Consider the following 27,922-nt stretch of genomic DNA (forward strand, 5'->3'; position numbering starts at 1 on the left):
GATATATGACCACACTTGACCATTTGCTATCGAATGAATAAATGCATATGAATTTCAAAGAATTATAATAGTCAGCAATTGACAGTAGACTCAGATTCCCTACATTTCCAATCGACATCTCTTCCGAAAATAAACTGAACTTCGATTAGAATAATTCGGCTGAATGCTGATAATGGAAACAAATGTTTAATTATTTAAATATTTTGTTTTATTTCACATCTATTGTTGATTGATGATATGGAAGACTTTATAAAATACAAATAACCAAAAAATAAAATCTAAATATAATCAGAAAAATCGGAGTCAAATGAATTCTTCACCATATTATCTTTATGTACAATTTTAAATGAAACTACAAAATCACTTCTCTCTCTCATTGTTTTTTTTTTTGTTTTGTTTTGTTTTAAATATGATATGACGCCGATATAATATTTTTACTTTATCGTTTTTGCTTAAAATGTTGTTTCCATTTCCTTATTAAAAATATTCTTTTTATGTTTCATTATTTATTTATTTTTTTTACTCTTCATTAAAGCACTGGACATCTATATATTTTAATAATTCGTATCATATTTGTTTGAATAGTTCATTTTTCATTGTAGAGAAATAGTTTTACAATTTGTTTTTGTTTTGTTTTTTTTTTTAATATAAAAATGTGGATTAATCATTTGAATATGTTTGTCTTGATATCATTTTTATTCACGTTGATGTGGTTTTGGAAATAAAATAACGTCGAAAATGAACCAAATTTTAAATTTATGCCTGCCAAGAAAAAAACATTTTTCCAGCCAACTTTTGAAACTTGTAAAAAATTGAAGTATCATTCAAGGCTAACTAAAACATTGACAGCCTTTTTTATGTATAGAAAATGCAAAACACAATATTTCTTGAAATAAAATTAAATGTAAAAGGGAACTCTATAAGATTACTCAATCATTTTGTCCAAATGAGTCATACAAACTACATTGTAAAATGGTAATCCGAACAATTCGTACTTTTTACTTATTCGACTTTAACTCTCGACACGGGGAGACAAAATTACCTAGTTTCAAATATTTGTTTCAAAGGTGGGATAAAACATTATTATTTAGAAAGAAGGCATCTAACTCTTTTAGTAAAACAGCAATTCGAAATCAGTTCTATTCATTTGTAGCGTATAAATTAACCAACTTCGTACAGCCAATCAATTCTCGAAATATAGAGCCTCGGCTTCGCCTCGAACCATTTACCATTTCTCGAACATAAAAGACCCTTTCCAGTTGTTGTATATTGTAGCATCAAATTATTATCATTTTTGGGTTTGTAAATAGATTGATGTTATCACTCATTATTATAAGTCGACGAAAGCACAGCAGAGGAAAATAAGCCAGGCATTTTCAAAACGTCAAATAAGTGACCTCATACATGAAAATACCAGATTATTCAGGTCCCTAGTCAAATCAAGCGCTCCTGCCTGATTTACTTTACTCTGCCGTAACGTAAGACGTATGTGGATGGAGACGTCACTACTTATACTTTCCAAGCTTTACGTCAACTTATAACTTATAAGGAATATCGCAATCTCACTATTGTGGGTCATATGATGTTGAGTTTTACTTGTGTTTAGATGTATCGCGAATCTGTATATTGACAAAACTAATGGTGTCTTGTTCACACCAACTTTCAATGGAATTGTCGGATTATTGTGGAAGTTATAGACGAGATAGCATTTTAGTGCTGCCGTTATAACCCAAAAACATAAATCCAAAAATGTTTATAAAATACCGGCAAATAAACTGAATATGTCGTAATGGCACCAAAAGGAACTCCTATTCGTTGAGAATACATCCAAATCGAAATCATAACACAAAAATTTGTGGTTGTTTATTGGATCATGGATCAGATTTTATTTTTGTCTTCCCGAAGTTGGAGGTCGTCGGAGTTAAGTCGATTGAAAAAAGGATGCCGGAGCAAGTATGTTTCCAAAGCGGTATTAGGTAAAATGAAATGCGATTGATAAAACGGATGATCATTTCGTTGAAAATGTAGACCGATTCAATTGTTTCCGGTAAATTCACAAAACAAAACTCTATGGTAAAAATGAATATCATGTAGCTGTCCTTAAAATTATTATCACCAGTTATAACTGCTAATTTAAAAAAAAAAAATCTTTTCTTGTGTGTAGATATAGAAAATCTCTAGAATAAAAACTATTTTCAATCTTCTCTCATTCAATTAATTAAAGTAAAAATAGATTTGGCACTAAGTGTCACTAAAAATCTTGAGTCTTTTTTCATGATTTTCAACTCCTGATTCATTCAATTCAAAGATGCCATTCATTTCACTTTTTCGTTTCACTGAACCCGACACCACACTACCGTCAGACATACCACCACCACCCATTTCTCTATCTGATATACGACCGTCACCGATCGATTCATCATCCGGACTGCAAATCGGTTCGCCGTCGCTATTACTTTCCCTCGATTCGTTGGTAAAATTGCGCACGTGTTGTTCGTCACCGTGTGTCCAACCACTCAATTTGCTCGGGTCCTTATCCAGCAATCGTTGAGCCAATAGCTTCAAACTGGCCAAACTATTGTGACAGTCGGTGGTGTCAATGTCGGTTAGACTGATGCCAGCTCGTTCGATTTCAGCATATGTTCCGAACGGTAGCTTCTGCAAACATTCTAATTTCTGGACGTGGGTCTTCGACCGTAGATGTTTAGCCAAATGTCCGTGGATTCGAAACGCTATATTGCAATCGGAACACTCGAAGGGTCGTGGGTTCGATGTGGTTACATTACCGAATGTCGATGTCATTAGCACCTTGTTTTTATGTTGTTCGGAACGTTCGTGTTTCTGCAAATGACCTTGTGTGCGAAAGCTGACTGCACATGGTTCACAGCGGAATTTCCGTTCCATGTAGTGAATGTTCATATGCAATTTGACTTGTGATGGTTTCGGAAATGTTTTATGGCATATGGAACACGCTGATCGGCCGTCTTCTTGGATTAATTGAACCACATTGAAATCGGGAGCGTTACCTTTGAAGTTATCGTCGCCGACAAATTTTCTAGCTAACACCCCGGCGAACTCTGGTGGCTTTATTGGACCACCTTCATCTTCGGATTCACTTTCATCACTCTCTTCGCGATCACTTTTGTATTGGTGTGCTTTCATGAATTCGGCCGATGTCATCTTTAAATACTCCGACGCTACGCTTTTGGCACTGTTTGCCTGCTGTGAAGACGGCACATTCAAATTTTCGGCATCGACAACTTTTATACGAGTCTGCGTTATATCCAATTTAACTGAACTAGCCGCAATTTCAGCTAAAGTATCCATGCCACTAGTGTTATCATCATTGCGATCGAAACGACTTTCCACACTGACAATTTTCTCAAATTCTCGTGAGCATCCATTTTGTGAATTTGCAATCACCTTTTCAACAACTGGCAGAGGCTTAGTCTGTAATGCCACAGCAGTTGACATGGTTGGATGTATCTTTTTCTCTGAACTTGATGAAACAGTACTCGATGTGGAGACAGTAATCGTGTTGATTGTAAACGTTTGCTTGTCAAAAGAGGTTGGTAATGATGTCCTCCTACTTTCCATATCCATCAATGAAATTTTCGATACCACACTGCTGGTTGTTGTATTGATTGTGGATGTCACGACATGTCGATACATTTGGCTCTGCTTTATCTTTGTATCCTGCAATGCTCTTTCGGTTAAATACGTTTGCATGAAGATATTTTCATCGACTAATGGTGATATGACTTGGTGTCGCGTTTGTAGCTTGTCTGTATTCGATACCAATGTTGTCAAGAATCCGGCCGGTCCTTTCAGTATGATTCCGTCAACTTCATTCGAGTTTTGTTGCATGGAAGAATGGGTTTGCTGCACAACTTGTTGCGTATCACGCGGTTTGGTCAGATCAATTGGCATACTGTTTGAATCTTCAAACTTCTGACTCATCACCGATACTTTAGGATTCGCGTAGTACTGATCGTGTTTGGGCGATTCGAATGGTGTAGCTGTTTGAAACGATATAACCCGACGTGCTGATGGTGGATCCGAAGTTGGTTGAGTGAATATTTGCGACGGCTGATCTCCGTATGGATACGTCATCGGACGCACGGGAATCAAATTGGGCATCGATGTGTTGCCGGGAGGAGTTTGTGATAAATATAATAAACATCTTGCTGCTTCGTGTTCAGGCAGTCGCATTTTGGAATCACTGGTATCTGAGAAGACGGAAAGTGTCCATTTGAGATATACCCGCTTGTGACTGACGGAATGTAAAATAACTTACCGCTACTATCATTTTCCCCATCTTCTCCGTCAGTTAAATCATCTGTGTCAGAGTCACCAGGAACCGTGGATGTGTGATCACCAGAAGTCATTGAAGATCCCTCCATGTCGTCATCTGCTCCATCATCATCCGTAGATGGTGGAAGTGGAGTCAGACCCAGTTCTTCACATTTTTTATAGTGAGCTTTTGACTTCATATGTTTTGTCAGATTGCCTTTCGTTTTGAAACTGTGGACAGTAACATAACAATGATTAACGACATCAAAACAGGAAAATTTACAATAATTTACTAACCTAAATAGACAGTGCTGACAGGTATATGGTCGAACATCACTGTGAGTTCGTATATGCTTCTTCAACATAGACGGCTTCTTACAACGAATACCACATTCTGAACAAACGTAACGCCCACGACCTCTGCCTCTAACGTAAGTATAATTTTCGTTGCTTTCGTATCCACCGCTGACAGCCGGTACAGTTGCTTCTGATTTAGATGTGGCGGCATTTCTATTGGCACTGGAATTATCATTCGTTGACAACAACTTATTGTTGTCAAATGGTGTAACAATCAATGACTGCGAATGAAGTGTGGTACATGTTTGTGACTGTTTAGCCATCGTATACGGCATTGATGGTCTTTGCCTCGAATCGTATAGGGACATTGCATTTTTCGGTGACAATCCTAATGGATGTGGATCACTTTCCGCACATATTTGCCAATTGCTGTAGATCGACAATTTGTGTTGATTGGTGAAATGTACGGGCTGCGGCCGATTAACTGTACAATAAAATGTCTTTGTACTGCATTTCAGACCCAGATAAGTGTAAGCATGCCCATTGAGATAAAGTTGCACGCAACTCTTTGATGGTCGCGGTGTTTCTGGTGATATCAATGGCAAAGTGTTAGCGGTCGGTGTGATGCCATGATGTCGTTTCGGAGTAAATGTGCCCGGCTTTAACGGAAGACTGGATGGCCTTAGGAACTTGGTCGATTTTGCGGGTTCATTTATTGTGGTCGTTTCTTCTAAACGAATAATTTGTAGATTTGGCGCCGTAGACACATCAATGTGCAGCGGAGATGTGTGGGATGACTTGATTTCCGGTTTTGTTACCAAATTATCGAAATTGAAGTATCTCACGTCGGCATCGATTGGCTCTTGAATGTTTTTCTTCATATCATTGCGAGGACTTAGATTTTCAGCGATTCGCGAAAAGTTGAATGACCTTTTAGTGTCGGGTTTCGCCGAAGTGATAGGTGATATTAAATTACTTTCGTTGATACCATTGCGGCCGATCTTCTTCGATTTCTCATCGGAATCATCGATTTTGATGTTAGGAATGGTTCGTGCAACTAAACTCTTATTAACTTGCGAGTTTGTTTGAACTGTAAATTTTGGAGTAGCGCTGTTGGTATTGGTCATTATCGCATTTGACGATGACAGTGTCAGTGGACTCGGAACCATTCGCCGATTACTAGGACTAGGAATACGTTTTAACGGGCTCACGGGACGTGGAGATAATGAACTTGGACCGGGAATACCAGGAACATGAGGGATTATTCGTCCTCCATGGACAATTGTGGTTGCATGAACGGGCGGCAATGTTAACGGATTGTATCCGGTGATGATTGGGCTTATAGGTGGAAATTGGAAATATTGACCACTTAACTGTCCATGTTTCGGTGTTAATGTAGGGGTAGCATAACCCGTAGTTGAGTTGACATCAGAATCAACTACTCCTCCACCGGAAAGTAAGCCTGAACGAATACTAAATGGCTCGGGTGTATGGCAATCAGATGGAGGTGATATTGAAACTATTGATCCTCCTGAAGAGCCAAATTTTGGGACAGTCTCTTCACGTCGTTCGACGATCTTGAGATCGCCACCACACATTTGAAGTAGTCTTGAATTGGGTGATGCCAGTTGCTCCATCGACGTTAGGAAAACAGGTGAATTCAATGAGTAACTATCCACACGAGATCGTTTTTCTCTATCGGCTGGAAACGATTTTATATTGTAGGCTTGAGCAGAACTATCACGTTCACTTGTAAAATGTGAAACAATTGCTTCTTCAGTCATCCGATCACCGTTGTATGTGTCCACCAATCTAGTCTTTCCCAACAGTGGTCCAGGAGATGGCAACGGAGCGTCAATTAATTTCGCTATCGGAGCACATTGCACAGAAATGGATTGAGTTGGCAGTGGTGTTGGTGCTGGACACGTGTCTTTATTTATCACAATATTTTCAGGTTTTGATCGGCCTGGTTTGATTTTCGTTTGTGCCAATTTAGCTAGGCTCAACGGTGTCTTACTCGGATGTCGTAGTGTACTACTAGCTAGTTTGGCTAAAGTGTTCGGATTGTATCTTTCAGGTAGATTTACGTTAAATGAATTCGATCGCAAGTATTTATGCGAAGGTGAACCAACGGGACTTATTGGTGCACTTTGAGGAGTTGAAGCTGGACTACCTTGACAGTAACATTGGGTGTGATATTGTAGATTATCTGCTCTACGAAATGTTATTTTGCACAATGGACATGTGTAGACCGCTTCATCTCCTTCTCCAGTCGGTACTGCCAAACCACGCGAATTCAATAATAAATCCTTTATTATTGACCGTTCGGGATTTTGTGGATGCGTTGCAACTTCCTGACTGATTCCAATACCTTCACTGAATCTTCGTTTTCTTTGATTTTCGTTGGCATCAAATATTTGTGTCAGATTTAATGAAAACTGTTGGCTAGACTGAAGCACTTGCTGAGCTTGTTGCTGTAGCGTTGGTAGGGTTGGTCGGACCGTTTGACTGGAAGTGACTGTAGTCGATGTAGTACTTTGTTGAACACTTGCTGTGGTAACGTTATTGTTGGCATTGTTTTGTGATTCTTCGCGTTCACGTTTCAATAAAGCCATGGTCAGTTTTGTGCTGGGAGTTTCGTTTACAGAAGCGCCGCGTGATATACCCGTTATTTTTCGGTATTTCTTTTTCAGTGGAGCCTCAACCCCTTCCACGATCGTTTCATTTTCGGATATTATTTTCGAAATGCGCTCTTTCAAATATTCCACGTTTTGTGTTGACTGAAAGTAAAATTTGTCGTAATAACCTCGTATCGGCCCAAAAAGGGACTAATAACACTTACCAGTGGATGGGATATGGATATGGCACCGGGAGTGGTAATTGTAGATGTTGTGGGCTGTAGTTGTTGTTGGGATTGAGGCTGCTGATGTTGTTGAGCAAATTTTTGTTTTTGTTGATCTTCTGCGGTGTAGAGTGCGGCATTGTGAAACTTTGGCTTGTACGGTTTTTCAATCTGATGCGAAGAGGGAGATGATACTCGATCTTCTGTTGGCGATGCTGTTCCACTTATCTGAAATACGAAAACCGATGAGAATCTACTGTCGACGTTTCCAAATATTTCAGTCTTTGTTCATATTTAGGACGACTAGTCGTGAATCGCGAAGACTCAATGTGATAGTGTGTTTACTTACAACATCTGAACTGGCACTGCTACTGAGTTCTTGGTCTTGATCTTGATCCGAGCCACCCAAAGAAGCTTCATCGTCTGGTTGCGGTTCAACGCCTTGCGTTCGAAGAGCATGAGCTCTGGATCTGCAAGAGAATTACAGGTTTAAAACTTCGTTTATTCGCCAATTAAAATCGATCGCACCTGCAATGTTTGTACAAATTACTTCTTGTCTTAAATGCAAAATCGCATACATCACAAGGATATGGCCGTTCGTTTGTATGAGCACGGATATGTTTTTGTAAAACAGATGGTTTGGTACAGTTCAACTGACAGTATGGACACACATAGCGACCTGGTGTTTGGGATGCTTCTGGGTGTGTTTGTTGATATTGCATTTTGGACTGATTTGGCGCTTGAATGATCGAAATCGAGTTAAGCGTCGAAGTTGTTGGTCGGACAACGTCACCAATTGACTGGTAATGATGTGTGGGCGTTTTCAGTGGATAATTGTTGAATGTTGATTTCCCCATCAATGTCTGTTGGTAATTAACCGTTGGAGGTGTATATGAGTCTAACCTTTGCTGATTAATTTCCAGCGGCGACGTTTTCACACCGTCCTGGTTCTTCAGTGCTGTTTCCACTGGTATAAAATAGGTTTTTGTTGTGTTCACTGAACTTATGGAAGAACTGTTCGATATAATGGCATTGACACTCTGTTTGTGTGAATTAATTAGGTTGGCAACGTCAGTTTGCGCAAAATTGTTAAACTTTTCATTCGATGCAGCTATGATGGGGCTACCGTTTGCGTTGAATTTACTTATTTCGTTTAAATTGTTTACAGCTTCAATTGATCTACTATTATTGTTAGTGTATGAGTAACTGAATCCATTGAGAACGGTTGCAGTTGTTGGATGAAAATGTTTCGGATTTTCTTGATGCAGCGTTTTTTGTGGAACTACAACCTCTGACTTTTCATCCACTGTCTCTTGATCAGTTTTTAGTCGATGGAACTGTTGTTCATCCTTTGAAATATTGTTCAAATGATGGACATCTCCTTGACCGACAATTTCAGGTTGACTGCTCGAATTTAATTTTACTTCATTTATTGGACGACTATCTATGACTGGAGTATTAATATTATCTACAACGGTGGCACTGGCGATTCGTTTAAATTTTTTATGCAGGTACTTAAGATCGGAAACGTGGGTGTTGCTGTTGTTGTATTTATGATGATGATGATTATCGTGAATTTGATTTTGTTGGGAAATTTCTGTCGGATTATTTGCCTGACTCGTTATGTTGGACAAATATTTTATTTCATCCATAGCCTGTGGTTGTCCACCACCAGGATCATCTGAAATATGGAGAAAATATTGTTTGAGTAAGGAACTGTTAAATTGGATATCATCAAGCAATGTGATTAGTGGGTCCGAAAAAAATTAATTCTTTACATATCGCTTCAAATTGAACGAAAAAAATGTTACCAAACTGTGGTGCCGAATAAAAAATGTATTTCAAATAACAGCTACGCAATACACGTAATTAATACAAAATAGTATATAATACGAGTACTACACTCAGGCTAGAATGTTTACTTCATTTATCATTTTATTTATTTAGCTCTGAAGAGTTGTAATGAAATTTACTTCAAAATCTAAATTGTGTGTAAAAATTTGTGTATACGCATGATTGTATTGATATTGGAAGAGAGTTCAGGGACGGTTTCTTTTAGGAAAGAGATAATGTAAATAGTTACGTCATTTTAGCGCTTCAATGTTTATTAAAATACCGATCAAACACATACTGCACAAACAAACTAAAATGTGTTAGACCGGTTGGCTTGGATGGTGCTGGTGATGACATTTTGAAAATTGAGAAAATTTATGCGAAGAATACAAATCAATAGTCGACTCATGGTTGAAGAATTTTTTGTGAATGAGTTTGTTGTACCAACAAATGTCGGAATTACAAAGTAAACAAAGATATATTGGCGCAAGGGTTAGACCTCTTTCTCAACTTGTGTCACAATAAAATAAACCTTCCGGCAATATCCGTGGTCACATTTTTTGTGCAGACTAAAAGGGTAGTATTAAAGAACTTCCGAACCATTTTCGTGTGTAAACAACTTGGTGTAATTTTTTAGTCAATACTGTGCGTTGTTGTATTACTAAGCAATATAGCAATGCAAAGCAGTTTCGATAATAATTGATGTCATATATGAATATGAACACTTTGCACTTTGCTTACGTTGAATAGGTATCAAAGTTCGCTTCGATATAGCTTCCGTTGAAAGTTGAATATCAATACAATGTAAATATACAAATATCCCAACTGTACAGCGTATACTTTAACGGTTTAAAGTGAAACTAAAAATTGGAATTGGTTCGACTGCTCACCGTTCGATTTGACCAATCTATATTTTTATTATCAAATCTTATCAATAGAAAATCCAATAATTGTGACTCACGATGTTTGTTCAGACCACCACGTCGATGAATGGTATAGCACTAGTTATTAACGGTGTTATCATTTTCAAAATATCATTTGGAGCCGGATTTTGTGACATAATCAAATCAATTGATCTAATTTTTATCTTTTATCTGTTGGTTCTCATTCGGGTACGAACGATATTCCGAAAAAAAAATGTTTCAAGTAAACCAAAGTTTAATTCACTGACGAAATTAAAGACAAAACATTCGAAAACATTGCCTTTTAAGATACCACACAGGCGAATAATACAAAATATGACGTACATTCGTTGACCTCAGGAGGTTACAACGAGAAATCCCAAACATTTTAATTGACAATACAAATAAATTGAAACATTTGTAACGATAGTGTGAATAGGTTTTCTGTGATAAGACTAAACGTATTACGTGTTAAGTTGACGGATGATAATGGTTTTGTTGTTGATAAAAAAATCGAATTTTATTTATGTAACTGACAAAAAAATCAGACACTTAATGTAAACCGTACGTAAGTCTATCGTATACAATGTACAGGATTAAGTTGTCAACCAGTCAATCTAAAGAGTCGCGCGACCATTTCTGTAATTAACTCAGTAAATATTACCATCATCGGCGTCACTATTTTCCGTTTGAATTACATATCAACTAATCATCAAATTATCGACTAGGTCGCTTGTTGGCTATATTCATTAGCATAGCGTTGAGCTATAAACATTTTTAAGACTTCAGGCGATGTAGATATACTTATACGATTAATAAAATTATTAGTTCTGCGAATGTCTTTTCATTTAGAATTCTTTACCAGTGTCAGGTGACTTTCAAGAAGACACTCATATTGGAAGAGATGACGACGATGTAAATATATCAACAAATACGATGTGGTGCCAGACAGCCGGACTTTTGAATTATGTAGAATTACGAACATATTTTAAAAAAAACTTACGAAATTAAAATGCGTAAATGACCTAATCTTAATCCGAAAAGTAATTGGCCAGTAAAGATTTGTTGGAATATTTTCGTAAATTCAATTAATTAAAACAAGCAAGAAGAAAATACCTCGAGCTCAAGCAAAATAAATATAAAAGAAAATCAAGCAGTCTGCACATACAGAAAAATCGCAGAAAAAAAATCATGAACAACCTGAAAACAATGCGTCAACCGACAACGGTAGGTAGCCATAGGAAATAATAGAAATAAAAATGTGAGCATTTTATTGTACCGTTGCTCATTTCATTTCTTGTTCACATTATTTTACGTAATCTCATAATATAAAATCGTGAAGATATGAATGACGTGTTGAATTGAATATTATTTTTAGAAGTGTTCAGTTCATACATACAACTATCTAAACTCAACGCATTTAATGTTTGAACACTATCTCACATCCATACTAACATTATAGTAATTCCCAGTTTATCTACCTTGGCATAATCACACAGAGTTGTGTTATGTTATGTTTCAGCGATCGGTTAAGATACCAAATACTAAACGATCTCGTACTGGACAGAATGTAAAATTTTGATTGTCTATCGTCAATAATTGGATTATAGTGCAAATTCACAACAGGTAAGGGAATGTTATACTTAATGTATGACTGAATCGGCTCCAAAGACTTAAAGTTATTGACATAAACAATTTAAGCCGTATCTTAAAGTGCACACACGAACGCCTCATTTATATACAACCACAAATAGAATCGTGTACAATGTACACATATAAACAAATTGTCTCAGATTGACAAATTAGTGATATTAATCATAGAATTTTGTGCAGTGTGTTGCTATTTTTATTCGAAAGAAAAAAAGACTCAAGCACATAACTAGTTGACTATATCAACTAAATAAACAGTGGTAAAGTGTTCGAAAAATAGCGAATGGAAGGAAGATACCTATCTCAAAGTTTAGACAGTTTTGTTTTCAGTTTATCTCACTGAAAAGTGACGTCATTTATTGGAAATTACGTCATCTTCCAATTAGATACTTTTGTTAAATTAAAAAATCACACGGTTGAAACCGCAGAACGCGTTTCAGACTAATGAAATTCGTGGAAATATGATGTCAAATTATCGAAAATCAGATAACGATCACTAATAAACTTGAAAAAATATATGGATTTCGACGTCATTTTCAATTTCAGTAAACAGCAGACATACGAGCGATGAGTAAAGGATGTCGTGAAAGTAGAAATTGATCAATTGATACTTCAGATTGCGCGTTTATTTGCACAAGTTCAAACCATTAAGATTCCGGTTAATAATAATATGCACTGCAAACGGTTCGAATAAAGTATTGGCACGTTCTTTTTCTCATATAACTGTGCGACATTATTTCTGAAAGTGTAGGTGGAATTCGGTGGAATTTTACATTTTATTTTGTGCACACAATGACGAGAAAATGTATCTAATCCACTGTGAAAATGGCATTACTGAATTATTTCCAACAGTATAGTTCTATATACACACACCGTAAGATACCGAATGAAAGTTCTGATTTCGAAATTCGCATGCAATTTTACACAAAATGAGGGTATATGTATGTGTACTGTGTACACGGAAAAATTGTCGCAGGTGGCAATTGAAGTAAATTTTATCTCTTCTATGTATAGTGTTGTCACTTTGAAATGAAAACATAAAAGTCGCGAAAACATTTTCATATGAATTTGTTATAACGATGCGAAAGATGTGTGGGAGTGAACTTTGTACTTAGGCTTCGGAACGTTTGTGGGCTATACAACGTAGCTTTTCTCTATGAATGTTTAGGTGATAGATGAAATTTTAAATAAAAAAAATTCTTCTTCGTACTCATCGTTGTGGCACCTCGAAATGTGAATTATCGATAGCAGATCTAATTTTATCGGAACAGGTGCTACATTCGTATGACGCGAACTTTAATATCAGATTATGAATGTATTTTAAAATTGGCGCACTTCAAGGTTAAAATGATGAAAAATCAAAAATATATTTCAGTTTATTGAGATGCGATTTGTCCTTCGAATCTTACAATCCATAATTTCTTAACCCTGTAATTTAACGAATTTAACATTTTGAAATCAATTAAATTCGTACATCCAGATGTGTCGTTTCGTTCTGTGAAATAAAACATCCAAAAGAGAGTGTTCCTAAAGCCCTACACCAACAAAACGAATACATATACCGAATCGGTGAAGAAACTAACATAAATTGTTAACTGAGGCAGATTGTTCCATTATCATATTTTCAACAATTAACTTAGAGAACGTAGTTGAATTAATTGAATTTTGAATTTGCATATGAAGCAATTTAATTGAATTCCATTACAGTCCTGAATAGTTTTTTCATTAAAGATTTTCGTGTTTTCGAAAATCGGACAGAAGCTATGTCTTTACAGTAAGTGACGGTAAAATTTACGAAATTATTACTCCGTCATCATCTATAAATCAATGAATGATCTTCAAGTTACAATTTGAATATATCAGCGTTCCCATTGTATCATTATCTCAAAATTATTTATTTGAGCGACACCACTGAACATTCAAAATATTGATAATATATTGCTAGCCTGTTCATATACATGTTTTGTCATTGAGTATATACACACATAACGCAGAAAGAAACCGAATCAAATCCAATCAATTCAGTCGAACGTCTATGCGTAGTTAATGATTTTTATCAAAATGAGATTCAGGTGATGATTAATCGAATAATTAAATTGCAAATTAGATAAGATGATTAATAACCTAACGACTGTAATAAACACAAAATATTCATGAATCAAACAATAAAAGCACATGTACAGTAAAAACACTCAACGAATATTTACTTAGCTTGTAGGTTCACTCTGTTCAACCACAATGCTATAATAAGAAACTTTGTACCCGTCTCAAATGTGACTAAATATCAACATGTTGAAGCGATAGAAAATTGCAAAATGTTATCTAATAATTACGCATTATCAAAAAGTTTTAATTTTCCTGCCACAACATACCACCTTTTTAACTGATTATGTACAAAAATTGCAAGACATAGCAAAACAGAAATATTGCTATAGGTAAACAAATTGGTATAAGAATGCTGGTAAGGTTCACAACAAATAAAATTGGATTAATTTTTTTTTAATTTCACTTAATGATATTCACAGTATAGGACTAGGACGTAATCAGTTTTTTTTTATACATACGAATAATTACAATCTCACTGAGCAAGAATTTTAAAATAAATAAATAAAATTATATAAATTGGCTTATGTATTCAATACCTATATCAGTGTGTATTATAATCAACTCGATATACTATATAGTTGCTATATAGTGCAAATAAATATATTTGTGTCTCCGTTTACCAAATCGTTTTTCAATTTACATTCACAATTAACAAAGAAACTGTTTACATTCGGACATTTGAGCTCTTTAAAAATACAAGTTTTATGAGTTTTGTAAGTAACCACGTACTAAACCGAATGCCTTTTAAACACATTATTATGTGCGGCTTTTTGTGAATATATTTTTCGTTAACGAAAGATAAGGAAAATGAACAGAATGTATAAGAAAACTTTGCCGACTGAGTATCTTACTCGGGGAATATATAATAATAACTTTAATCATACGATGGTGAGAGCCGAGAATAGCAACTCAAGTACTGTTTTGTATTTTATGTCTATATACCATCAATATATCAGCTTAAGTGCATATACATATATATATATACACGTGTATATTCGAGATATATCGACAAAAATTATTTGTCTGTGCAATGTCTACAATGAAGAAGAAAACGTATGTTAAAGTAAAATACATTTGCAGTTCTGACTCGAAATGATAGTTTTAGATGAGAGAAGGTTCAATGGAAGATACCTGCTGCACATTTTTTTATTATTATTGTACGTATACGTTTCATAGTGTTATGGATACGATTTATGAATAAAATTGCTGTCGCGTAATTCTTATACAATTTCATTTTGTATTGCAATACAATATGGATCGATTTGAAAGAAATTACACTTTAATTAGAAAATTACCAAAATAGATAATAAAATTTCTTTGTAAACGTATTTAAACACTATAACGAAACAAAATATCGTTAAATGCGAGCCAACTTGACCTATTCAAATCGTTTTCTTGACTTCACAATTACTGATTCAGGTTCTTCGACTTACACACACAATTCGTTGGATTGATTACGGCGACCGATGTGTTAGTGTGAATTTTATTTTAATGAATACCAATAGGTTTTCGTGCTTTTTAGAGTATATCCCCGATGTTAGCAGAATGTGTTTGATAAACTTTGATACTTTAATTTATTATTATAATAATGTGATGCGTTAATACCGTATAATAATTATAATCTGTTTCGTTACGATTTTACATTGACCACTTGGTATAGTTGATAGAGGAAGTTACAGATTTTGAAGCCTAGCCTTTGGAACAATTTTTTCCTTCGTCAGACAAATGCATAAATCCACTCCGAAAGAATTAGATTTACTTCATGTATCCGAATCAATAACATCGAAAGTCTTTTTATTAATACTGAAGGTAGAGAAGACATAGTTTTCAAATAAAAACAATTTTCCCTAACATCCTCGTTGACCATGAAACCCGTATACCATGTCTGAACGTCCCAGTGTAATAAAATGTATTCAGAGAAACAATCACAGAATCTTTTTACAATTGCAAACGTTTGGTCATTTCAAAGAAAACTGACCTGTGCAATAGTTGAAATATTGAATACATCCTTTAGAGACGAGGTTTTTTCAGCCGTTTTGATATAAATTTTCTTTGGTAGAGCAAAAATATCAACTGAACATTTAGTTTCGACACACACTTTACTTGAGATTCCGACAATAAAACGAAAGAAAATTGATTTTGTCCTTATAAAACATGTTTAATACTGCTGAAGAACACTGTTAATTCACAAATAGACAATCTCGTCTGAGAGCACAAAATGTGATTCGCTAAACTCCGTTAATAAAATCCAACTAATACTCAAGATTGAACAAAACCGATGGTCAACCAGTGAGTATTGAATTTTTATTTTATTTCCTACAATAAGTCAACTTTTATCTATGTGTAACGAATGATAAAGGTATGAATTTTCGTTGATTTTATAACATTTTTTAAGTTTTCAAAGTTTCTTATATTAAATTCGTATTTAAGAGGTAAATAGGTACGGCGATAAACGGCAGACATACTTAAAATGTAATCCATGATATTTTTTATCGTTGTCATTTGAATAATAAAGGCTCCACAAATTTACTTGATGCCCTAGGCGACTAAAGTTTCATATAATCAAAAATCCTTTAGAACGGAGTGCTATATTGTATGTACGTTAGTAGCGACTAGCTCGGAAAATTAAAAAATTAAAATGCATACAGACATCGATCTTTCAAATCATCAATATTAAAAATGCCCCGCAACAAAAAGACTTTTATAAGTAACTATTAAGATAACATTAATTTCAAAGTCAACAGAAGACGCACAGTTGAAAATTTTGCTGATAAGAAATTAATAGTAAAAACATTGATTTGATGACTGCTTTGGCTCCTTACATTTTATCGTTTATTGCCCTAGATGGTTGCGTGGTAAGCAGAAAATAAGCGAATACAAAGTGTCTTATTATTGGATCACTGTTGGTGATCATCACAAGAACAATCTAACCATACACCATTTTCAACGTGACTTATGTGCCGCCAATGGTATAGATGATGACTAGCGAAACGAATTATACCGATAAAGAAGCACATTTACAGCAGTGTTAATTATTATCAAAGTAACAGAAACGAAAATAAAACGCATATTTTATCAAAATACTCGGCTATTCAATTCTTTTACTTGCGATCGAATGATTTTTAGCACTGCGTTACGAGTATTACATTGAATATATTATCATGGTGAGACGTGCATGTTGATCTATTTAAGTAAGTATATTATACGTTAAACTGGCACCTAATTTCGGACAAATACAACGAACCAATGTGGCGTTTCTGTTTGAAATGCAATTTTATTTGACATATTGATAATGATAAAAGTTAAACTTTGATTTGGCTGGGACGACACTATCAATGTATAGTTGATTTTCGGAATAAAGACGAGTCAGATTAAAGTAAATTGATTCACGTATCATCAAAGGCATAACAATGTGATAACATTTAAACGTATCTTTTGATGGTATTGAAAATACTTAATTAAGTCTTAGTCTCGTTTCTACAGGGTTCGGAATCACCCGAGTAAAAATGAAAAGACCGTAATCCTCACAGGTGTTTCGGAAGATATTCTAAATGTAGCGAAAAAAGCATTGATACTGATACTGTTTATAAAAAGTTGTAATACAGCAATAGAAAATAGAATTTTGTTTCTTCACAAAGAAATCAAATAGTTAAATTTTGGATCACCAGTCAGACTTATCCACTTAAAGTCTATTATTTCTGTCACCTTTTTAAGTGCTTCCTAGTGATAAATGCCTTTTTGTTATGACGAGTGATATGATCCGAGTTATAGTATTATTACAATTCCAAAAGACAAAAATAAAATTCCTAGCAGTAGATACTATATTTTGACGCTATATGCAGAGTCGCTTTCATACATTGAAGTTTTAGATCACTTATACTATTTGAAACCTTAGTAGCAATTGGTAATTTATCGGTTGATGATGATGTACCTTTTAATTTGTTATCTCCGTCGACTGCATTTGCATTGTCCATAGTTTTTCGAACAGATGACTCTGAAAAGAATAAAATGAAAAATGTTAATTTAGTACTATTTCAAGCAGACTGAAATGAATAATGAATTTGATTACCAGTAGTAGGTGTAAACTGTGAATCGAGGGACAGATAAACTTGGAAAATGCTTTGTCAACAAAAAAGCCTTACAAATCCTTTGAAAATTTTTGGAAACAAAAAAAATCATTTGAACAGAAAGATATTAAAAAAATCGAGAGCAACTGCCATACGATAAATAAATAAATGAAAAATCTAGTAAAATCTTCGGAAAACTAAAAAGAGTCCAATGAATTCCAAAGAAATTGTCAGAACGTAAACAAATTACCTTTAAAAATCAGTGAAAATCCAGTAAAAACGGTAAACGGTCATCTTAAAATCATTGAAAATCCTCAAAGGATTTTCTTTTACAAAAATCCTTCTTCAACGAATTTTATCACCCCTCGTTGCGAACTATATTTAAATCATTTAATAGTTAGTCATTGGACTCGGTAGTTTTTCTCAACATTTCCGTAGCTTTAAGACGAGAAAGAATCTCATAAAAATTTCTTCCCACTTTACATGATAAAAAGATCGATTTCTCGTGTAATAAACCGACGATCCATAATTTAATTAATTATCCATTAGGCAGATCATGCTTAATAGACACAATGATCACGCATTCGAATCGAATCCAAATTAGAGGACATTGAAGCTACGGAAATGGTTGAGTTTACGTAAACATTACGATACAAATAAAAAAGATATAAATAAGATCTGTCAAAAGCTGCTGTACGACTGTAATTCAGTTGATTTAAAATAATGACGGCATAAATAAGAATTGTGTTGTGTAACAAAACTGATCATTGTACATTTTTTGATTGGTCTTTACAGTCTTAGAAAGACAGAAGAGTATGTTGCCTGAAAATCATTTCAAGTCTTTGTAGCATTAAACCTATACGAAAGTTGGCTAAAAACATTTTGTTTCCAATTTTAACAGTATTTCCATCGACTGTAAATATTTTCAAACACACACAGCCTTTGCTGTTGGAAGTAAATATATGTTGAATATACCTAATGTGTAGCTGCCATTACGTAGTTTTGCCATAGACACATTCACACATTATATAATATACAGACTGCTTGATTATATATATGAAAATGTTTTTATATATAAACAAGTTAATCTTACGTCGAAAGAGATTCCTCTCTGTAAACGAACCCGTCAACTTGGCGCCAAGCAAAATGAACTAAATTAAGAGGTGGAGACTTATAAAAAAAATACATACACACACGTTGGATATATGACGAAAATTTGTTGCTTCTGTTATCGAAAAAATTTTCATGGGATAATTTTATGCGTTTGCGTTATGAACACACTGAATTCTCAATTACTTTTTTCTATTCCGCACCACAAAGACCAGACGCATTAGATCAGTTCTGAACAATGTCTACTCAACGAAAAGAATTTTTATGGGGAATTCCAATCAATCCCAGAACAGCATTAATGATTCGAACAAAGATATTTCAACGAAGGTCAAAGTGATGCTGAAAAGCCGAATTGATACGAAATCATGTCTACGGTTCAAAATGCTTTTTTTTCTATTTCAAAATTTAAATAAAATGAAGCAGAGCTAGTTGCTTATACTCGTCAATATATAAACGTTAATTCTAAAATGACCATGTTGTTCTATTGCTATAATTATGATATTGAGTCATTCAAGTGTTCAATTATTTATAAAAATAAAAAAAAATCGCCAACTCGTAGAGCAATGTTTTTCATTTGAAATAATAATTTTGTCATTGATGGTATCAATAGTAATTTTGATTTCTATTTATGTATAAGTGAAATGAAAACCATTTGAAGGAAATGGTTTGAGCTTGAAACAAATAATATTGTAAAATTTTCGTTGGTGGTGAATGTGGTTTAACATTTTGTTGCAACTGTGTATGTAACATTTCGATCTTATCTGCTTCGGTTATATTATTTATTTGCTCTACTTTAACAATTATTTCATCTAAGTCATGCAAAGACTACCTTAATTTATTATGTCTTAGATGTCGTAAAAATAGAATTTCTTAGTAATAATTGCGTTTCCGAACAAGTTTAAACAGAGTAGTTTTAATTGTGATAAGTGAGTCGCCGTCGTCATATATATAAAACTTATGACTGGACATTCTCATTTATTCAAAGAAATTAATCGAAGTTTTGTTTCGATAAAACGACGATAATATATCTTTCCTTCGACTCAATAACTTTTCGAGAATTAGTCAACCAGTTTTGAATAAAAGCAGACTCAGCTAAAAATATAATTTTTTGTATTGCAAATTTTAACATTATACTGTGGTTGTTGCATGACTTTAATTGTAAACAGTTTAGTTGAATGACCCGATTGTACGCAGAAAAAATATGACGGTCCTTAGTACTTTACGTTTGAATATAGTAGATAATATCTCCACAAACGAATCCCTTGAGTGTGTTTGAAACAAATTAAATGATTATTTTATAATCCTAATACGAATTGTGTAAACTGTATGTAAATGAGGACCGCAAAACGCAGCCCAGTCCATCGATAAATTATATTCTAACTCGAGCGAACTACGGCATTCGATCTAATTGGAATTTCTTGTTTTGTTAAACAAATAACTATTCCTAGAAAATTAAATCAAATTACTAAAATTCCAAACAAAACTGTATGACGAATCCTATACTAAACAAAACCAAAAATAAAACTTTGAAATTAATTTAACTGCAGAATTTTTTCGTTAAGATTTCAAAAATTAGTCAACAATGAATTTTTTTTATATTTTTTAAAAATAGCGAATGAGACTTCCTGCCACATAAAATGCTGATCGAATAAAGTAAAATATTCAAAACAAAAAATTAAAGCGAAGAAGAAATCGCATACCAGAATACTCATCGCTCAATATAAATGAAGAGAGAAACATTTTGTAAAAAGAAATTTCGCCCGAACCATTTACAAAAATATTAGTCCACCTTTTCACCCTGAAAATCATATCTCCAAAGTTGAAAACTAATACAATAAGTTGTTGAAATAATTTTTCAGTAGAATTTAGACTTAGAATAACAACATTAATCAGCATTAACAGCAATTGGTTACGTAAGGGAATTCCCATACACAAGCGCTACCGATACATGCTAAAATGGTCGTGCGCTAGCTACACCTATATAATAAACAAAATAAAACCTGCTGGTGTAAAGAAAAGCTAAAAACAAGAAATAACAAAATGTCTGTTTCGCTTCAACCAAATGCTTGTGTATATCTTTACAGTCGAAATAAACGAGATAGAACGACGTTATTACCACTTTGTATTTCACATTAATATATCGAAATTAATTGTTGACTTTATCGTTGGAATGTCGTGTAGGTGTTGAAGCAGCCAAGGAAAATTATATTTAGTAAATAAATAAGTTTCGGAAATTCGTATGACTATTCCGAGAAAATCTTTCATTTAATTAGTGACACAAGTTGAACACATTCATAGTGTTGTATCCCATGTATAATTTTGTTGAGCCGACTTTTAATTTTACCTGAGCTGGAACATGATCTACCTGGCTGACCTCACCTTTCCAGGAAATTAAAATGTAGCTACTCGTATCATCCTACATAGAATTGGTTTTGTTCGAGGGTTTTTTTTCCTTTTTTTGTTTCTATTCTCCAAGCGAAAATTTTATTTTTATTATCTATACTACCATCCATTGTGGGTAGACAGAGCAACGAACCGTCGCTTTTGTTCATCTATCAAAAGAAGCATCTGATAGTCCTAGAGGAGGTAGGATGTTTCTACTTAATGATCAATGATCTAACGCCACATTTCGGCGTCATTTGATATCGACAACTACGACAAGTATGAGTGATGAGCTCAAGATATAGTTGGTTTTCTCTTATAATATATGATTAAACATATTGAAGTAATAGATTTTGGGAAGGGCACACGGTACATGACTGAAGTAAAAGATTTAACTAAATTGATTTTTAACAGTAAATTATGCACCTGGTTCCAAATTTCCAAATTCCAAATTACTGTTTTTAAACATGCTAACTCAATTAGTCAAAACAACCATTTTAGAGCCTGCTAGTAAGAAGTAAACAAGTTAGACAAATATTCCAGCCATAATCAATGGATTTCTTTATAAAATTCAGATCATTCGAAATTTTTACTTGTCAAATTAATTGTCGCCTTCTGGAAAACCTTACTTTGAATGAAAGGCGACATAAATGTCTTAGAGAACATTTTTACTTTTCTTTCTGTTTAGATAAGATTGATAAGTGATAAGGTTTTAAGAAAAGCTAAATTCGCGTGACTCAAAAATTTGTCGGGTCTGCTAAAAGACAAAAAATGACGTCAAAAATTATTACTCATTATAACTGTAAGTGTGAGTACATGTTATCACCAATCATGAGATTTTGATCTATATTTGAGAAGTATTCTTCGCATTATCTTTATACGGAAATTTTCATGGCGATGATTGAAATGCAAACTATTGGATTCAAAAATTAGTTCAGGAAGACAAAATAAGACACGAAAGATTAGTATCCATGTAATTGCCCATAAGACGCCTGCCTTTTTACAAGGCCTCAATTTCAGGAAACATGTTTGTTGAATTTTCGCTTCTTTCGAATCTTAAAAAAATAAATGCACCTGTTGGTGAAAGACAACTAACTACTCTATTGCGTAGGATTTTCCCTAACGTTATGTAAAACGGCTAGTTACCGGTTATCGATAACTACGAATAAAAGCGATAACGTCTGGTTGCTCTTCTCTTATATAAATGATAAAATATTGATAGAGTTTGTATCAAAAAATAGAAGATACTTTACGCAAATGAAGTAGCAACTTAATGATTTGATTACGATACGCTTTTACAATTTAAAATGAATCAATTAGCATTTCAGAGTTGCAGGGCAGGCCCTCATAAACAGCTTAGTGATTAGTGAAAAGGGTACACTGTTTTGATGGGTCTCATACCTGGTTCAGTTGGGTAATTATCGCATTATCCTAGATTAAATTCACACTGTTACAAGAGGTTTTTTAATCCGGCTGAAACGGGCTAGATAAATATTTTTTGGATTCTCTCTCTTCCCCCTATTTCGCACATTTTTGAAGCATGACATCAACGAAAAAAAAGATGAAAGCAACAATTTATTCAAAGAGATTATTCGTCAAGGAAACAAGATTACATAAACAAGAAAGATTAAAATTAAATTCTTCGATTTAAGTGTATAAGTGTATCAACAATTATTACGACAAACATTTAAATCGTTTAGCGAAAATATGTTAGCTTCAGATTTATTTACTTATTGAGTCACATACCTAAGAGACTGTACATAAAGTGTATCCTCTGTAATGTGTCAGGTATAGGCGTAACGGGCGTAACTATTTCAGCTTAAGTTTGTCCGGAACACTATCGCAGGTGTAACATACGTTAGGCCAATAAGTCTTAAAGATCTTTTATGGCGCCACAGAAGTAATCCTTACTATAGTGTTGTTTGGTAGTAGTACCCAATTTTCTACTACTTTAGAATCCTGATGACATTTCGTTAATTAATTTCAAAAAATTATCTTTTGTTCATCAAACAAACTAATCTTTCCTACTTCGGTAAAACTGAATGAACGAACGATACTACACTACGATAGGGAAAAAAACCAACTCCCAACGAAAATAGAATCAATATTCAATATAAAATATCAAAGCGACAGAGAGACTAGACTGAAATGAAATGTTAATTTTTTTCCGTTTCTCAAATCATCAGATAAACAAACACATCAAACGTTTTCGAACACAGAACAGATTTTACCCGCTTGTTGGAGTTGGTAATGTTTGAAATGCATTATCGATAGAACTAATCTACCTGTTAGGTGATCTAATAGTACATCAGGATTTAACTTGGGTCTATGGCAGTCTCTACTATAAAGCGGTTAAAAAATATGACAAACATTAAAAAGTCGCTTGTGCTTTACACAGACACAAATATTTTATTTTAAAAACGAATATATTATGTTTATTAGGCAAACTATATACTAACGTTCAAAAAAAAATCTTTGTAGTTGTTGGTGCTGCTGGTCAAGTACTTAAAATTTTTATTAATTGTTGTTTCGCTTGAATAAATTGCAAACATTTGCTATTTTTTTCTTCAACTTATACTTTTCCAATGAATTGAACAAGTTGCAAATTTTATGTTTTACAGGCTGTAGGACAGATTCGATAACTAAGAGGAAAAAAACCGGCAATTAATAAGCTACCATACGAGTTTTTTTGACAGCAAAAATCCGGTAACGCAACAATTGTCTCTACGCAAAGTGTATAAACAACACATTGATTTTATTTCTCAATTGAATTGCATTCTTGTTGCAACGAAAGTGAATCAATGAATGAAGTGGAAACAAAAAAGTTGTTATCATTGTATTCATCATGCAGCTTTCAATTTGTGAAAAAATAAATAAATTCGGAACATACTCTAATCAACAAAAATATATAAAGAGAAGAGAAAGACATTCAACCATTGAATGAATCAAAATAAAATTTATTTTGAATTTTTTGGCATTGAAACTTTTTATTTTCAGATTCGATGCACACGTCTAACTTGTTTGTATCCGAAATTCTTTCTTCTTCTTCTCTTTTTTTAAATAACATCTATCTATGAAAAAAAGAAGAAATATGTTAGTGTCTACGGCCTACCATATTACATTTCATTTCGTATAAAGAAACAAAACAAGTAAGGCGACATTAAAACACTTGTGGCGGCAGTTGGATGAGTTGATGTTTCAGTCGAAACTATATTGCTATATACATGGTTGTTATTATATACATTGGAAACGAAAAACAAATGGAGAAGGCACTGCGCTGTGATGTGAAAGAGAAATACAGTAAGAATAACAAAAATAAAATTTTATGATCCATTCAGGTGGGAAAGAGACAATGACCCTTTTCGTATCAGAACCTTGTATAGGGGAATCTCTCGTGAAAAAAAATATCGTAAAAACTAGTCTTGTCATCTGGTTTTATCTGCTCCAAGCATACAACCGCCGATTGCTGTCTGAATGTTGAGTGCAAAAATTTTCGTTTCGATTTTGTGATTTAAATGCCGAACGAGATACAAAATTTTATAGGGAAATGTTATTTGTCGTAACATTTGTGTTAAGCACCTGCTCTGCGAAGGCCAAATCTATTTAGAGAACACACTCAATCCTATATTGAAATGCATTTTGCTACACGATCATTTTAGTAGTCATTTCTGTCGTCGAAAGAATGCGCCACTCTAAAAACGTTTTGATTTGAATGCGAGACTGAATGTTGCGCAACGAAACTGACTATGAAATTTTCTTGCATCATTAGGTCGGTGTGCACACTAGTTTTATTGGCGAAAATCACCTTTGCTACACATTCTAATGTTGTTGTGCAATATGTTAAGGAATTCCCTCCACGATGTAGTGGGCGTATTTTGTAGCATTTACTTAAATCGAACCTGTTGTGTTTCTGTCGAATTGACGAAGATGTTAACCATATTTCGATACCCCATTCTGGCTATTTGAACAGCTTGAACGACGATATTATTCATCTAACTAGTCAGAATTTGCTCATATATAATATCATTCGATGGATAATAGTTTCAAACTTTGGAATAAACTAGAGACAAGGAACAATAATATTTGAACATATGGCATCCACATTACATTCATTAGCAGAATTTACCGACAATATATCTATGCATATAATATCATAGTCGGTATGGAGCACATACTTCTGCGCTGTTATTTCTTATGCACACATAAACGAACATGACTATACGTAATATCAACTGTTTGAATATACAAACAAAGTGTATCTCCACAATGCGAACCCATAAGTTTGAATTATAGGCAACGAAACCGTCTTTTAGATTGCATTAGGCTAATTTCTACATACATTGAAATGTGATATTGAAATACAAAATGGTAATTGGTGTAGGCGAAACTGAGATGAAATTGATGGGTTCACACAAAGCCACGATGAAACAGGTTTCCTTTATAAAGTTTCTAAACAATGTAATTGTATACATGTTGTGTATTTAATAAAGAGATAAACAGATATAAGATATGACGTGAGTATGATGGAATTCCTTCTGAGTAATGTATACTAAGGATAGCCACATTATTTCGCGAGAAGTGTCTTTCATATTCATTTAGAAAAAAAAACTGAGTTATATGGAGTTGCGATGATGAACGAACCGTATTGATCAATGGTTTAATATTATTCAAAATATTGATGAATTTTTCACCTGTTTCGACCTATGTTAAGTCAATTTGAATTTATAAAAAAGTGTTTGGTTGTTGTGGAGTTTCCAGCTATGCTAGTTTTGAAATATGTTCACACATTTTCGGGACAGACAGATGTATTCAATCAAATCAATAAGTCGTAATCGTGCAGATTTTTCGTCTATGTAACTTCCGACCAATTCTACTCGATGTATCAACGAACTTGATTTCAATTAATGAGAACCATGAATGGCATTCTGGTTCTACCGATTTTATCAAACAGATCTTTTAAAAGATTTGAATTGCCATTAAAACAAATCCAGCTACCGCTGAGCCTATGCATAAATTTGAAGAAAAAAAAACTCCGTAAGCACATTCAAATGACGAAAAAATAAAACACTTCCTGTATACCTGCCGATGTATCAATCGCTGGTGTTATAATGTAGGAAGAAAAATAAAACAAACTTTGACGTTACATTTATTTATAAAGAACAGGTAAATATAGGGAGGACCGAATAGATGTAATAGGATTAAAGACATTAAAAGCACAAAACAGGAAAATCTATTTTATTTTGATGGAAATCATTGCCGGATTATACGTTCATATAATAGGAAATCTTCGAGCCCTTTATTGAATAGGAAGAGATTTGGTAGTATGTGGTATAGTATCGTTGTCGGAAATATGAACCTGTTACAGACGGCAAGCATATGACCAGTATTATTATCGAGTCTATTACTTCCATCGATCAAAGTATTTTTAATCTGTTGATTTCAGATCTTACACTTCAATTTCTTTAACATGCAGCCTATACAAAGTACCATATTACCCAGAGCTTGTCATTATTTTTGTCGTCGTTATCGATAACAGATGAATAGTGATTATAGTGTAAAATGTTCGCGAATTGTGTCTTAATATGCAAATTGTTTTCAAAAATTTAACGCGGAGATGTAAAGCCACTCAATCACAAATTTGTAAATCTGATTCATCACAAAAAATGTCTATATGTACTCACTTGATTTTGAAGTCTCTTTTCTTCGTCTTGCCATTTGAGTGTGTTTAAATGACTATGACGTACAAAAATACAAAATGCTAATGCTCAAAATTATAAAGAGCTGTATATCTTCTTCTCTGTCAAACTCATACTGGTAAGCACAACATCATTTTATAACTTTTTTTTTGTTTGTATTGGATAAATAAACTTTGCCTTTATCGTAGCATATATATACACACTTTTATACATACATTTACATTGTAATTTCCAATCACGCACATTCACAAAACGACTTATTTTTTTGCTTTTATATAAATTTTTTTTATCAAAGACAATGTTCTCATGTTGAAAATTCTTCCAAAAGAAATTTCATTCAACCAACATCATTTAATTTTAAATATACATAAAAATGTGTGATATTTATCAATTTTTTCTATTTCCGTCACAATTCACTGCACCGAAATTAATTCTCAAACGATTGATAAAAATTGGTTGAAATTATTCCGTTTATTATAAAAATATTTCTTAAAGAAAAATAATAAAAATTTGCACAAAAAGTCACGGAGCACGTACTCGAGTCGACTTACAAACCTTACAGAATAAACATCGAAAGTATGTTTAGGGGTTTAGTCGAATTTACACCTATGAATGTGTGTGTGCGTGTGAGAGGCTGCAACAAGTACTAGTGGGATCACAATTAATGTAATAGAATTTTAGTTTATCAGAGAGCACTCATTGATTACAATGTATGTACATATTTTAAATGACAAAGATTAATCG

General features: G+C 33.8%; 1 protein-coding gene across 1 annotated transcript; it reads right to left on the reverse strand.

Moving 5' to 3' along the window:
* Positions 1 to 189: 189 nt before the first annotated feature.
* On the reverse strand, positions 190 to 27,821 carry LOC119079716. Its single transcript, XM_037187772.1, has 8 exons — positions 27,164 to 27,821; positions 17,855 to 17,917; positions 7,961 to 9,113; positions 7,782 to 7,902; positions 7,433 to 7,660; positions 4,591 to 7,370; positions 4,298 to 4,524; positions 190 to 4,229 (listed from the first exon to the last, which is right to left on the reverse strand). The coding sequence occupies exons 1-8, from the start codon at positions 27,195 to 27,197 to the stop codon at positions 2,242 to 2,244; spliced, it is 6,594 nt and encodes a 2,197-aa protein (XP_037043667.1). The 5' UTR covers positions 27,198 to 27,821; the 3' UTR covers positions 190 to 2,241.
* Between the last annotated feature and the right edge of the window lie 101 nt (positions 27,822 to 27,922).

Source organism: Bradysia coprophila, unplaced genomic scaffold, assembly GCF_014529535.1.
Source record: "Bradysia coprophila strain Holo2 unplaced genomic scaffold, BU_Bcop_v1 contig_326, whole genome shotgun sequence".
In the NCBI taxonomy this organism is placed as follows: Eukaryota; Metazoa; Arthropoda; class Insecta; order Diptera; family Sciaridae; genus Bradysia; species Bradysia coprophila.